The sequence below is a fragment of the Lethenteron reissneri genome, chromosome 44, assembly GCF_015708825.2.
Source record: "Lethenteron reissneri isolate LAM-NWPU_2019-01 chromosome 44, ASM1570882v1, whole genome shotgun sequence".
NCBI classification, from domain to species: domain Eukaryota; kingdom Metazoa; phylum Chordata; class Hyperoartia; order Petromyzontiformes; family Petromyzontidae; genus Lethenteron; species Lethenteron reissneri.
In genome coordinates this window covers 5,905,801-5,921,048 of record NC_083822.1, presented here as the reverse complement: position 1 = coordinate 5,921,048, position 15,248 = coordinate 5,905,801, and the positions used below count along the sequence as shown (strand labels likewise).

At 38.1% G+C, this 15,248-nt stretch overlaps 1 protein-coding gene and 1 non-coding gene across 2 annotated transcripts in view; both read right to left on the bottom strand.

Annotated features, from left to right (window-relative positions):
• The window catches only part of MYO15A (myosin XVA), a 137,297-nt gene extending 126,738 nt beyond the window's left edge, over positions 1-10,559 (bottom strand). Inside the window, exon 1 of the mRNA XM_061569710.1 lies at positions 10,359-10,559. Within this exon, the coding sequence (XP_061425694.1) occupies positions 10,359-10,400 (42 nt within the window). The 5' untranslated portion in view covers positions 10,401-10,559. The remainder of the gene's footprint in view (positions 1-10,358) is intronic.
• A 3,722-nt stretch (positions 10,560-14,281) lies between these two features.
• LOC133353740 (U2 spliceosomal RNA) lies at positions 14,282-14,481 on the bottom strand. The gene has a single exon (XR_009756466.1). It is a non-coding gene; the product is annotated as a U2 spliceosomal RNA (small nuclear RNA).
• Positions 14,482-15,248: the final 767 nt, after the last annotated feature.

Below are 15,248 nucleotides of genomic sequence, written 5' to 3'. Positions count from 1 at the left end.
GCCCTTATCCAGCAGTGCAATGACAACAAATACCGTACATGTACACCGTATAATTGTGTTGTTATTATGTACTGCAAAGCCTTTGTCTATTTTTCCTGGGTGATATAAATAAATAGCCTATTAGTTCCCTAAAAAAATGTAATGATGTGACATTAGTCACGTTACATCAAATAGCACAACTTGGGAAAAGTGCCATTCTCCATTCAAAAAATAGTTGCCATTGTGAAGTTTGCACCTTTCGCTTTTTTTCACAGTAAAATAATATGTTGTATGCACGCATTCACCAATGTCCATGGTGAATATACCAGTACTCTCTTTGAAAATGACAACCTCGAAAGGGTGATGTGATGCATTCAACAAATTTGGCAATTTCAGAAAGTGTGATCTTTTGGTTGGATTCCTCTTTTCGAATATTGATTATATCCTGCAGCGATAAAAAATAGTCGCGCATTAAATTGGGTGCGACTGTCATCCATCTGGACCCCGAGCCATCATCCCTTCTAGCGATGCGTTCTGCCTAGGCCTCGGCAAGGTAAGGTAATTTAGCCTTTTTACCGGGTAAAAGGGTAAAGGTGTCGACATGCCAAGGGGTAAGGTAAAGGGTACAGGGTAAAGGTAGCATGGAAGAATTACCCGGTAGGGTAAAGGTAGCGCAAAGTATTACCCGGTAAAAACCTTGTTTACCGCTCGCTAAAAGCTCCGTGGTGCAGTCCGTGGCCTCCATTTAAAATTGAAATCATCGAGAGTATTTTATACGAACAAAGCGCTCTACCTAGCATTTACCATTATAAACCTTTTTCATGTGTAGTAGTACCCCAGTAATTACCCTGTAATCGGGTTATTTGTATGGGGTAAGGGTAAAGGGTAGGGTTAAGGTAGGCTCGTTATTTTTGACCTTTTACCTTACCTTGCTAAAGGGTAAAAGGTAAGGGTAGAGTGATTGTATTGTGGTAAGGTAAAAGGTAAGGTAAAGGTAGGCTCGTTGTTTTGACCTTACCTTGCCGAGGCCTAGTTCTGCCCAAGCACAGTAAACATTGTGCTTTAAGGAAAGTGTTTTAAGGAGGAAACATGCCCGAGAAGACATCCACTGCAGAGATGGAGTGATGCATTCAGCTGATGTGCAGGTGCAAGATGACTTGTTTCATTACTTAACTGTGAGAGATGGCGATGACTTCCACAGCCTTCATCCAGAAATTAATTAATTTAAGTTTATGATGATGATGATGATGATTTAATAGTGGTGTGCAATTAGTTTGGTTAGGATCGTATTCAATACGATTTTTACAAAAAAAGAATCTGCAATTGGATTAGATGGTGGGATCAACAAGCCATGGCTCAGGATGTCGTTTGATCAACGTCAGGTCACAACCTGATTAGATGGTATCAGAATGTTTTTTGCTGTTTATTTTAAAAGTAGCAAAGTTCTACGTCAGCAGTCCTCCTGCTGTGTTTGTTTCACACCCGATGACGGTTGCTTGTGTTGCGATCGAAACGTCGTGATCTATTATATTGTTTGTACATACGTGACTTTACCGAAAGAACCAAAGAGTAATGGTATAACAATTCATATTTAAATAGAAGTCCCATACATTTATGGATTAAAACGTGATTATATTTTTTACGTGGAGAGCCAGACACTGTATGTATATATATATTTACGTATTACCCATAATCCTCCATGTGAGGGAATGGTGACCCAGTGGTTCACGCACTGCCTTATGGATATAGTTACCTGAAGATTCCCGGCCTTTGCTAACAAAAGTCGCGAATGATATCTGAACTCGTCCTGGGCCCCCTCCATCAATCCACACTGATCAACGTGGTAAAGTATGGTCAAACAATCTCAAACGTGACGTGGAGATCTCTTCATCCAATAATATAATAGATCATAAAGGGCTTTCAATTATTATATGCTTATGTTTAATACTCCATTATCTATATAAATAAAGACCATCTGTATGTCTTAATAAACAAGGTAAAAAGCTAAAATTTGGTACATTGATAGCTTTTACGACAAAACAGGAAAAGTCTAAAAATCCGATTTTTTTTTCATTTTAAGGCCTCCGAATCTCGATGTTAAGTGCCCCATGAACATGTTTGTGCGTGTCCTTCATAAACTGTTCAAAATATAAGATTGTGGTTTGTTTCCTTTGATCGAGCGTTAAACGGAACGTAAAATTCAAGCGAGAACCATTGTTCTATCTTTTTTAGTTTTTTTGACATTTCCGATTCCAGGAGTTTTTTGCGAAAAAGTACGCATTTAATGATGTTCAAATCCGAATAATTCGAAAACGGTAAAAGATAGGAGCTTCCCCGCATAGTGTTAAGTTTATATATTTTTGGTGTCCTCTGGTCTAACACCGTTTTGAGACGAGGCTCAAAAGAAAGCTGTCTCTGGTGTGAACCAATCAGTTTCAAAGACAATGCATATATTATCAGAGTAGGTTTTTTGTTTGCATTCTGACCACTAGTATTGTAGTTAATGCAGACATGATTCCTTGTAAAGGTTCCAGTTTGGTGTTTTAACATATCAACACCTGTTTTGTTGCCAGTAAAAAGGCGAAAACCTATTCTCATATTTTGGTAGTGGAAAAGGAGGTCCCATGATGTTATATATTTTTGTTTTTTCTAATAAAAAAAGAACGGAATATTTAAATTGAGCGTTTTCTGGAGGGTCCCTCTTCAAATATAAGAAGTTGAATCAAGTCGTCAACTATTTTTTTTGCGGAAAAATACAAATATTTGCAGTAGTAGTTAGTGTCCGGTCATAGATAAATGTACAATTAACATTTCTATTTTCAAAAAATATTTAAAGTTTAATACAGCTCTCACTACATGGTAGATGTATTTAATGCAATATATACAGTACTGTCATATTTATTTAGTGGAATGTTACTTAAACATTAACAATTATTTGAATTTCACATTTTTTAATACAACCTTAATTGACAAAAATTTGGCGATAACTAATAAAACTTTTAAATGTATATATATCTTTTGAAAAAACGTTTTTTTTCCTGGCGAAGGCAGGCTTTTATGAAATAGTGAGATATAATGAGTTTTGCACAATGTTTATGTGTTGCCTTGAATAGGCCCACAATGTAGTTGGAGTGTTGTCTTGGTATAGTCTGGAGCTGTTTTTGTTTTTCTGCCTTGCACAACAGTGCATTTGGTGTTGATAAATCGACAGGAATTCATATACCTATGCAAGTTTTACTTATTACTTGTAATCTTATTATTGTTTCTACTTTACGTGGCTTTACCGAAATACCCAAATAACACGAAGAATATTTTTTTACTTATATACTTTATTTACTTTTATTTATGTTTCGTGACTTGCTTAGCGTTCCTATACAGTACTTTGCAATCATATTAGTTTTTGCATTGTTTGATGTTTTTACTTTCTGACCCATGCCTACTGGGACATCTGTGAAAAATAACTTCTTAGCTCGTCGGATGCAACCAGTCTAGATAAATATTCTGATTCTAAATATATTACTCACAATCCTCAATGATACCACATAAAGAGAGTGTGTATAATCGTAGTGTACATTTAAATATAAAGTGTATATGTACAACGTAATATAGTTAGTGGACCATATGTCCATGCATAATACGGCAATATACAACTGTATGTAACTAAAATAAAGGAAAATCTATAATGCTCACATTCTTGTGTAAAATGGCAAACAAGAAAAAACACTTTGGAGGTTTTCGAGAAATATTCAAAGGCTTAAGGATAAAGAATAGCCCTTGTTAATGTGGGTTTTCTGAGTCATTGCTCCAAATATTATTTTATTTACGAATGATGACGTAGTACGTACATAAAGGGCTGTCAGAAACTAAACAGTTCCAGTAACTGGATATGGCTTTGGTAAACATTAGCAGCACACAGTATTTATTTCAGTTTTTCTGTGCCGAATTGTGTGTTTAGTCAGCAGATAAGTATACACATTTATGTGAGCACTATGAAGCGTGTACCATCAGAAATTCATGAAGTCATCATCTGGAATTGCACGGTCCGTGACCCATCAGATCCGCTATGACACTGCGACAAACGGAATTTGTTCTGATTGAAAATAGGATTGTAACAATTCATCGCGTACGATTATGTCCGATGTAGTCTTTTTCTATTTGATATTAACTTATTTTATGTGCAGAGAAAACATTAAAACCTTATTAAGTACATTTGAGACAAGTCATTTGTGAAGGTTTAAAATGAACATATTAAAAAAAAGTAAATTTTTCTTTTTAAATGTGAATAATTAAAATAGTACTAACTAAACAATAAATGAGAGTAAACTAAATTGTATATAGATTGTAGAAAATTTACTTTTTTACGTAAAGAATAATGTATACCACGTGGTAAACTGTACCTAAAATGCAAACATGATGAACACCCTGATGATACATCATTTGTATTGATTTGTCATCACGAGCCAATTTAGGAATATATTATTTTTTTGTATATTTTTACTGTCAGTTTTGATCTGTCTTTATGATGCATTAACATAAACTATTTGCAAAGATCACAACTACGGTAAGTGATTTATTTTTCACTCTCGAATCAAATTGCGGTGTGCACAATCCAATTAATCGGCTCTTGTGTTAATTAATCGATCCAAAACAAGCCCTTTGCCAAGTGAGGATCACGGGAGCTGCACAGCGTACATAGCCCCTCCATAGTCGTCTTCGAGTCTCAATTGTGCAGAACCTTCAATGTGAACCATTGCTCTTCAAAGGTTTGTAATTACTGCATTGTATGTGCATTGTATGAATGATTTTGTTCATTTGTCAACCTCTACCATTAGGCTATTATTGTATTAATCTGTTCGTCTATTATCAGTCTCCAGTATTATTGTCGTCTGCCTATGACCAAATCACACGGATTGCACCACTGGCGGAGCCAGTGGGGTGGGGTGGGGTGTCACAATGATCCGATCGAAATCCCTAATTTAGATCGGATCATTGGGGTTTATTAGTAATAAATCGACATTTTGCGACCCCCACTGCCACTGTGTAGCATATTATTATTATTATATGCCAGGGACTTGATGAGATGATAGGACAATAGTCTGAGTCCATAATTGGCAATAAGTAACGGCAAAGCAGTTATACGTGACTCACAGAATTGTGCGCAGTTGCGTATACAAGACACGACTTCCCTGAAGGCATTCACCTTCAGCGAGCGCGATGCCAATCACGCACGGTTCGAATTCGACCCTCGATCGATGGCTGCGCCATCGCCGCAAGGGACAAGTCCTTACTTACTAACAACTCCTATCATTTTTCATTGCTGGAGGGGTTGCCCTCTCTACCTGGAAATCCTGGCTCCGCCATTGGATTGCACCCGATCCTGTCGGACCTTGCAAGTTACTTGAAGCTGGATAATGCTTGGATGGGTGACTACCATGCTAACAACAGATATGAGAGGCATTGTGTGGGCAGTCGTCAGCGATGCAGAAAAATAAATCATTGTTATGCACTACCCCCATCTTCACCACCCACACTGACCAGTATGGTGAATTATGGCTGGTGAATAAGACACAAAAGTTGTGTTCAGTAGGACAAGTACGTGCCTAAAAAAATGCAGCCCAACTCGATCAATATTACTTGGGCGAGTTGGGCATCTATCAGACAATTCCATTCACTAAAATTGTTGTGGATATATACCAAATTTCGATTTAAAGCTTTCGTGACTGCAGGGATTCATCTTCTTGGTTCTTTCGGTAAAGTCACGTATTTTATTACTTCCCTTCTACGTGACTTTACCGAAAGAACCAAGAAGATATATACCAATATTAAGGTTTGGCAAATGACCTTGGCACAAATTATATCAGATGTTCATTCGAGTCCACTTCAGAGGAGATGGCACCATGATAGGAATTTCTCATCTTTTACAATAATATGAATTCCTGCAAAACTGTTCCCATGGGCACTTAAAAAAGCGGCTAGCAGCAACAAGGTATGTAAGAGTACGTATGGTAGATGAGAGTTAACAAATTTGTTAAATTAAGTGCGGTTATGCGAGCCTGAAAAAAACAGACGGAGCTCCAAAGGAGAGCCGTACGAGGAAAGGTAAGAGGAAAAAAAATGCCCCGTCCTTCTTAAGCGAGACAGAGTGAAGTTGACCAAATATGTAAAAAGCATTGTAGTAATCTGGAGACTCTAGGCGTATGGTTTATCAGAGCAATAACTGTGATAGCAGCAGTGAAAATAGAAGAATGTTGATGGGAGAAGAATGCTTGTAATGAATAAATCGCACAAGTTATTAATATCATTGTCCGTGGATTACAATAAACAAACATTTAACGTGGAGTAAATATACAATTTTGATGTCAAGCATGGAAGTTGTTTGCCCATACTTCACCAGTAGATGCAACAACCTGGCCAGTATGGATTGTTGAAATGGGGGGGGTGACCAGAACCAGTTTGGATGCCATGTGCCATTGATGTCAGCCGTGACCAGGAAATACAGACAGGCCACCGGGTTAAACGTGCAGCCTACTAACCACTGCATCCTGCTAACATACACGAAAACAAAAGTGGCCTCTCAAGATGGGGACACCTGATTGCGTTAATTACTGAGGTGTGTGATGTGTTTGCTGAGATACCATATGTTTATAACGCTACACGATAAGAGCAGGTTACGTAGAGCATGTCCAGCGAAACACAATACAATCTAAAAGCGGCGGCAGCAGCAGGCATGCGTGCAACCACACGATAAGAATTCAATGAACAATGCAGTAAAGCAATACCACAAAGGTATACTGCAGCACAAATATGTCATTGTTGTGGTCAAATTAAACAAGGTTCCGTCCACAAATGACTTCACGCGATTTTGGACGATTTTTGACCCCCAACCACCCTAATCACACGACGTCACAAAAAGTCAGACCCCCCCCCCCTCAAATATGACGTCACAAAGCTCTGACCCCCCCCCCAAAAAGAAAACATGCTTCAAATCACTTTCAACTATTGTCATTGTAGTGCGTATTTAATGTGCCGCTACACTTTGATGTTGTAGGAGAAAACATGTATCAAAAAGTCGATTTCATTAAGTAGAACGTGTTGTTTATATTTATTTAAAGTTGCGCATTTTGATGTGACGTCACATTTACCACCCCCCCCCCCCTCGTCACACATCGTCACAAATGTCTGACCCCCCCCCCCTAGGTGCGTGACGTCATTTATGGACGGCCCCCAATGTGTATAATAAAAATCACTGTACTGTATTTCCATCCTTACCGCCAACCCCAAAGCTACTGCAACGTAACGAATCCAGGTGCTATGTTTGTCACGTGGTGTATTATTGAGCATGACGAAGTACAATCAGATTACAATCACATGATACAGTACAATCACATGATGAAGTACAATCATATTTTCATCCGAAAAGATCTGTATCACTTTGCTCCGTGCGGTTTGAGTGATCCTGGACCAAGTGTTCTTCACTACATTTTAGAGGGGGGTCACTTTAAGACATCATCAGTGTGAGGGCCGCCACACCATTTGAAACCATTAGGAGTTGACAGCACAACGATGGGAGGTGTTTTCACATGTTGTGTATTGTCAGGGAGCTTGCAATGAAGAACAATGCCCTCGACACGATGTTGCCACCCCTTACTGCCCCAATATATGCCATGGTCTCAAGCCGACTTGGACCGTGAAACTAAAAGACTAATTGAAGCACTGCAACAGGTATATGCTGTACTAAAATGCGCAAATTACTATAATGTGCAAATTAAATATATGTTAAATATGTTATGGATTGTCCATGTTTTAGTAAATTCAACTATTACGGTAATTATTGGACAAATGTAGAAACAATTTCTAAAGTACAGGAATATACTCTTTGGTTATTTCGGTAAATATACGTAGGTATAAAATAAAATAAATCAGGACGTTTCGATCGCAACAAAAGCGGTTGTCCTCAAGCGGGAAAAAATATAATCCAGCAGTGGAACTGCTGAAACCAGCGAGAGAGCTGTTACAGGATTATACCTCAAATTGGGAGGAGAAAACAAATTACCGAGTGGCAACGGCGCCTACCAGTGGTGACTTCTGGTAATAAAAAATGTTGGTCTCCAGAATTGAGCGGCATTGGGGCTGAGTTCGTCCGTGGAAATGCCATCCAATTACTTTTCTCTTCATAAACAATACACAAATCACTTTAACCACCGAAATAATATTCGATAAAAAATGACCACAATCACCCTTAAAGGTCATCATCGTGATAATGAACAACGTGGAGTTGCTGAGCCTATGCACATACAGAGGAGATGTGACTGAAGCTTCTTACATGAATGACTTCATCAGACTTATCAACCATGAATTCGTATCGATGTTATTAGATGACAACTAGAATGATACACCCAATCCAGATTACGCTAACTCCTGATATCCATGTCAAAATGCAGCTTATGTAATAAATATAACCACTAGTTTATATTGGAAAAGAACAGAAAGATCTTCCTCTTGTTCAATTTTTACACCTCCGATTCCAATCCACACATTCTCAGACAACCGAAAAGGCCGATGAATAGATATCAGCTCTGTGACAGAACAGGAGATATGATCTATGGTATAAATGCAGTATGTTTGTTTTCTTTCATGCAACATTCAGTTATCACTTTTCAAAGAAGTTGGACCAGTTCTTGGATCAAAATCAGCGGATCTATTTAAGAAATGTTTCTACAGAAATTAAATATTTCAGTTGTGGCAGGATGCCCTATTATTCTTTGAAAAATGGAAACAATAGTGATTTGAAGGTTTAAAAATGTTCATACATCATCAAATATTACACTGCTCAACAAAAAAAAACCTTTTTTTTCTGGCCTGGACTTTTCCAGCTATTTTAGACTAATTTCAGGGTGCTGATTCCAAATCTAATCTCAAATTTGCTCTATCACATCTCATTTTATGCTATCGGCATACCCCATTTTCATTGATATTATCCGAAATTAACTCTGTCACTTATGATTGCAAGTTGTTGCGAGTCAGTGACTGCTTTAGTGTTAAAATATGGTGCTGTATTTTTAGGATAGTGTGTTTATAATATAATTTTATGTAGATATCCACATTTATTTGATATTTTTCTTCTGCAGTTTTTATTGAAAATGCAATATTTGATATCTCAAAAACCTGATGTGATAGACAAAAACTGATTTGGAATCAGCACCCCAGAATTACATTAAAACCGTTGGAATACCTTATGCCAGAAAAAGTGTGTTGACCAGTGTTATTTATCATCACGAGCAGTGCACACGTCCTTTGTATGTGACCGGCCAGTCAGCGATCTGGCCAGCCAGGCTTTTTTCTCTCTTATATAGTATCATTATAAATGTACTGTTTACTATGATTCCTTTAGATCCTGTACCCTCTCATCACAATCGCATCCCTTAGAATCAAATAATAGTAAATGTATAGGCCACTGATTTTAAAATATATTATCTACCATTCTTCAATCATATTCTAAAAATACACAAATATTACATACCATTATGCCTAGATTTTCCTGACTATGAAAGGGCATTTGATTCAGCGGAAATTGATGCTGGCACAAAAGCTATCATAAACCAGGGTCCTAATAAAGACACATACCTTATCAAAGCCATTCATAAAGGTGGAGCATTTTTTTTACAAACTCTAATTTAGAGAAAAATATTTAAATTACATTTGATATAAATATGCAGAGTTGTTTACAGCCTCATATGAACGCAAGTTATACATTTTATTTCCAACAGCATAAATACATGTCCGACTAATATTGCTCTTCCACTGAATAACGACAGCTTTCACACATAATCTAAAAACTATAATATTATAATTACTGTAATACTTTTACACAGCACAAAATGCCTGTATTATGTCGACACATGCAGTACAAATAATAATCCCTCTACGTTGAAAGGTTGGTAAGAAGCCAGGTATTGAAGTAGGTTTAGAGTAGGTGGATCCACATTCAAATAAGGCATCTCTTTTAAAAGAGAACCCTAAATAAAAAATCAAGGAGATAAACTGCCACGATGTTATAGAATATGAGTACCTTATTTTGTCCGGCAGAATACTTTCATGAATTGTTCGCTGAATGTAACATCCATTCATGTACTTTTGCGTTGCACACTGCTTTGTGTGCAAGTTACAATTTACACAAGATACTGCATCACAATGCAAATTCATATGACCATAAATACATTTACATTTCATTCATTGTGATGTGTCACTATTTCAATGGCTCCATTTAAAACAGTTGCCATTGATAATGTCCCTCTGCATTCTCCGCTGATGCAGGAGCACATACACTATCTAGTGACATTCCTTACATCTGCCTTGTTGCCTTATACGATGCGGCTTACCTTACACGCTTTCCGAGGCATGTGGCTCACGGCTTTTTTCATTGGAGTCCCAGTGCAGAAGCAATGTTCCACCACCTTCACATGGTACGACTGTGTACAACCATTCGGGACGTAAGTTGACGGCCTACACAGTTTTGCAATGTAATGTCTTACAAGAAGCTTACTTTGTCAAGGCCCCGCACCAATAGAGGTCAATCAGAGATAAACGCGTTGCGGGTTTGGCGTTGGCGTCGTCAAGTGTGACCTCGAAACCTGCTGCTGAGTGGCTACGAGAGGAACACTCATAACTCCAGTTCAGCAGCTCACACTCCGCTCCACTTTTTTTTGTTATATATCATCCACTAACTGAGCTCCACAAAGACAAAGAAAAAAAAATATCCACAAATAGCCTTAACAGGCCGCTGGGGCAAATGATGATCGCAAGCACATATGAAGGCTGGTATGGCGCACAAGGTGTGGTGTGTCCAGCACTAAAGCTGGCCGCCTGCGTCTCCCCAGAGCTGATGTTTCCACATGGTGCCAGCTATTCATTTAAGGCTGAGTCAACCTAGGGTAGGACAAAACTATATTCTCAGATATTCACCGCTGATATTGATTGATGAATGGAAATCGAACTCAAGCCGTTAGGTTCGTTGTGCAGCTCGCTATCCACTATACTATGATTGCTTCACAGGCCCGCACGCTCACAAACTGACTGCTGCATTGAAACTCAAAGACAAAAGATACCCATCCTATCCCAGCTCGAGTGATGTGGATACAACGTTGTCAAGTGCCCACTATTGTGCTGTACCATCATACAAGGGGTGGTGCAGGTTCGCACCGTGCCAGACTCGGTTATCTTTAAAATACAGCTCATGAGGCATTACACTTATTGTAGGCAGAGACATCCCGTGGAAATTTAAGGACAAATTCAGATCCGGATGGTTCACATAGAAATGGTTAAATTTCGATTTAAAGCTTTCGTGACTGCAGGGATTCATATTCTTGGATCTTTCGGTAAAGTCACGTAGAAGGGAAATAATAAAGTAATAAAAATAAAACATAATCTTATGTTTTATCATTTCCTGGACCGAAAGATCCAAGAATATAGAAATGGTTGATTGATGTGCAGTATGCTATACCCTTGCACCAGCACTCCCCGTTTTGAGAAGATATTCTGGATAGTTCATTAGGGCTTGTACTGCTAGGGAGAACTGATTAAAAGTACAGAAAGACACAAAAGGATGGTGAGGTCATGGCCAGTGGTAATGCTGACACACGAAAGACAATTGGTACTCGGTTCAAGCTGAATCACACAAGACAAGGCTCATGCCAATGCCTCTGGTAATGTGTGTTTGCCAAAAATCGAACTTGCTTTAATGTTAGAGGACTAGTAAAATATATAAACAACTACACCTCTCAACCATACGAGCACAAAATTGTGCTCTGTATCTAGTTGGCCACGTACACTAAAAAAGCCACGTAAATATCACTTGTTTGCATAAACAATAAACTATACCCCCACATGACAAACACATGAATATATACACACCACACTCGGCTGCTCTCACAAATCAAGAGCCTCTCCACACACTATCCACTTGATGAAATTCTCAGCAGTTAAGTTCGTGTACACTGCATCTTTTATGGACAGTTGACACCCACGAGTATTTAAAATAAATGCAACAAACACTTTTACGATACTGCATAAACACCACTATCCGTGTGTTCTCAGTTCTCACCAGTGTTAAACTTGTTAGTAAAACTAGCGAACAAAATATTTGACAATCGAAGTGTTATTTTCGTCAGCGTTGACTAAGATACAAGTCATCAAGCATGAGGACAACAACAACAACTACCCACCAACGACCAAGCGGGGCTGACTATGACGAGGTGAAATCAACTACGCTCAATGACGATGTAAACTAAGATAATCTATATTCTTGGTTCTTTTGGTAAAGTCACGTAGAAGGGAAACAATAAAATAATAAAAATATAAAACAATGAATTTCTGTTGCAGTCGAAACGTCGTGAGAATTTTATTGTTTTTTTATTTTTATTATTTTATTGTTCCCCTTCTATGTGACTTTACCGAAAGAACCAAGAATATAAGATAATCTAGTAAATGCAGTGCATTAACTACAGTACATTGAGGTAGACCAAAAATCACAAGTGTATATATGTATTTACATTTGAATAGTTACAGAACTCACTATTTGGCTGACTTGATAACGTTGAAGGGGAGCACTTGCATGCAAGGAACATTATTTCATCACAAAAAGTTGACTATATTTGACTGCTTTCGTAGACTAGCTCAGAAAATATCTCGATCAAATCCACGGATTAAGAGCTAACCTAAATGTAATCAATATTTCTCAATGAAAAATTGGTAATTCATGGCTTTGCTGAAGGTACTGTCATTTTGTCACACGTGTGAACATAGACAAAATATATTAAACATCTCACGTGTAAATCCTCTTGAAAAAAGTTTTGTCACTCATTTTGGCTGAATGTTGAAAAAATGTTATACAAGTTTGTGTATGTAATGCTTGGCTCAAGCAAGGATGCGTGCAAGTGTATTTTTGTTGGTCATCGGTGCAGAGAGTAAATCTGTCACACAAGCGGAAAAACCTTTCAGTGGGACAAAAGCCATGGGGAAAAGTCAACAGAGGCTGAATGCAGCAAAAACCCTTTTCACGAGACAGGACCCATATTTTATGCCATATCTATGCTCCAGCACCTTTTTGTGTGCACACAAAGATGTCATTGTGAGTATCAGTGACATTTTTTGCAGATTTCCACATTTTTCAATAGATTTGTGTGTTCTTCAACACAATGGAGTACAAAATTGCTACAAAAAAACCTGTCCATTATGTGTGGGGTATTACAGGACTGCACAATTGTTTACTAAATGAGGAAATTTGAACAAGGGATATAAGAACATAAGGACAAGAGGTCGAATGCCATTGGTGTCAATCAAAATCTTCCCTTATCCTGGAGAAACTGATGAGCTATGAAGTTATTTTTCAAAGATGTCCAGGAGGGCCGAGTCAGAAAGTTACAACAACAAACATTACAAAAATAACAATTGGAGTGCACAGTATAGGGCAGGAAAGCAAGTGACTAAAAATTAATACGTAAATGAGATAAACGTATAAGTACACTAATTTCCACACTTAGATAAGGCAGCAAAACAACATCAAGAACAGTCCCAGACCACACCAAGACAACATACAGTTCCTCTATAAAATTGCACATTAAAATGTAACTATCGATACACGGGTAAGGATGAAAGTTAAAAACGAATTTGTATCCAGCACTAATCTTCTGCTTCAGGATATGTTTTGAAGGAAAATGTACGATGTTCATATTCAAGTTCATTTATTAGGTATAGCCCTGTGAGCCATGCGGCTCTTAAGTTAAGGGAGAAAACAAGATCGTTCCAAAACGTTGATGCTGCAATGGCAAAGGCTTTGTCACCTATTCCTGTTCTTGTTCTTGGGATAGGTAAAAGGCAATTCGATGGACGTCTTAGGTTTATTGGGTTCGACAATGGGGTTAATGAATTAGCTACAGTAAGTATAGCTCAGATTTGCAAATTAGGATTTTATGGATGAACAAGGCCCAGTTGTAGATTTATTCTTGCATCTGGTGACGTGAGATTGGATTTTAAGTTGAGGTCACAATGGTGGGTCCTGTATGGTACATCCAGTGCAAATTGAAGAGCAGAATGATAGTCTGGTTTGTGATTCATGAGGAGCTGATCTGTAAGCAGTTTCACACTCGTCAGAAAGTGGTAGAATGATAGTTTCAACAATTTGCAGGCGCAATAAAATGGGGAAAAAATTAGCTTCTGTATAAAAACCGTATTTTTGATTAGATTTTCTTTGAGATGTGATCAATATTGGGTTGCAATGTAAGCTTGTAATCAATCAGTAAGCCCAAGTATTTGAAACACTACATTTGTTCAACGATGTTGTTTCTGATATCCGTAATAGGTGAAGGGAATGAAACTGGATTTTTGTTTGAAGAAAAGAGCATGAAGTAAGGTACCGCAATGTGGTACATATCAGATATTCGACTGATAAGAACAGACACTACACTTGATCTTAGCCAACATTCTGATGATTGTGCCGGAAGATTGAACGAGCGACCTCTTGATTGCAAGTCCAGTGTGATATAGTACAGCATGACAGCATGCGCAGCACACCTTAAAATTACAAAACACATATTTGGTGGTAGCCTTACCTAACCCAAGCGTGTGTAAAATTATATTTAAAAGTAACCCTTCTCCCTCTGCCCACAGTGGGTATAGAGGGTGAGGGGACAGGGTGGACGGAGTGGTAGGTGATGAGTCCACAAAACTCTGTGATTCGTGAAGCATTGGGATAGGAAATGAGACATGCTGGCATGGCCCATGACTTTCTGGGCCAACCAGCTCACTTGCAAGTGGCGACGGAAACATTGCATTGGTCTGGCTCAATTAAACTTGTTGAAACAATAGCTTTGGTCATATCTAAGGTTGGAGCCCATTATTTGGACCCAGGACCTCGGCCACACTGGTTCAGTACCTTCATACAAATATAATGTTAACATTATCCTTGTCAAATTTCGATTTAAAGCTTTCGTGACTGCAGGGATTCATCTTCTTGGTTCTTTCGGTAAAGTCACGTAGAAGGGAAGTCATAAAATAATAAAAATAAAACATAATAAAATTAATTCTTACGACGTTTCGGCCACAATGCAAGCAGGACGGTTGCTTGCGTTGTGGCCGAAACGTCGTAAGAATTATTTTATTATGTTTTATTTTTATTATTTTATTACTTCCCTTCTACGTGACTTTACCGAAAGAACCAAGAAGATTATCCTTGTCATGCACCCTGCTATGGGCAATCTTCATCTTCTTATATA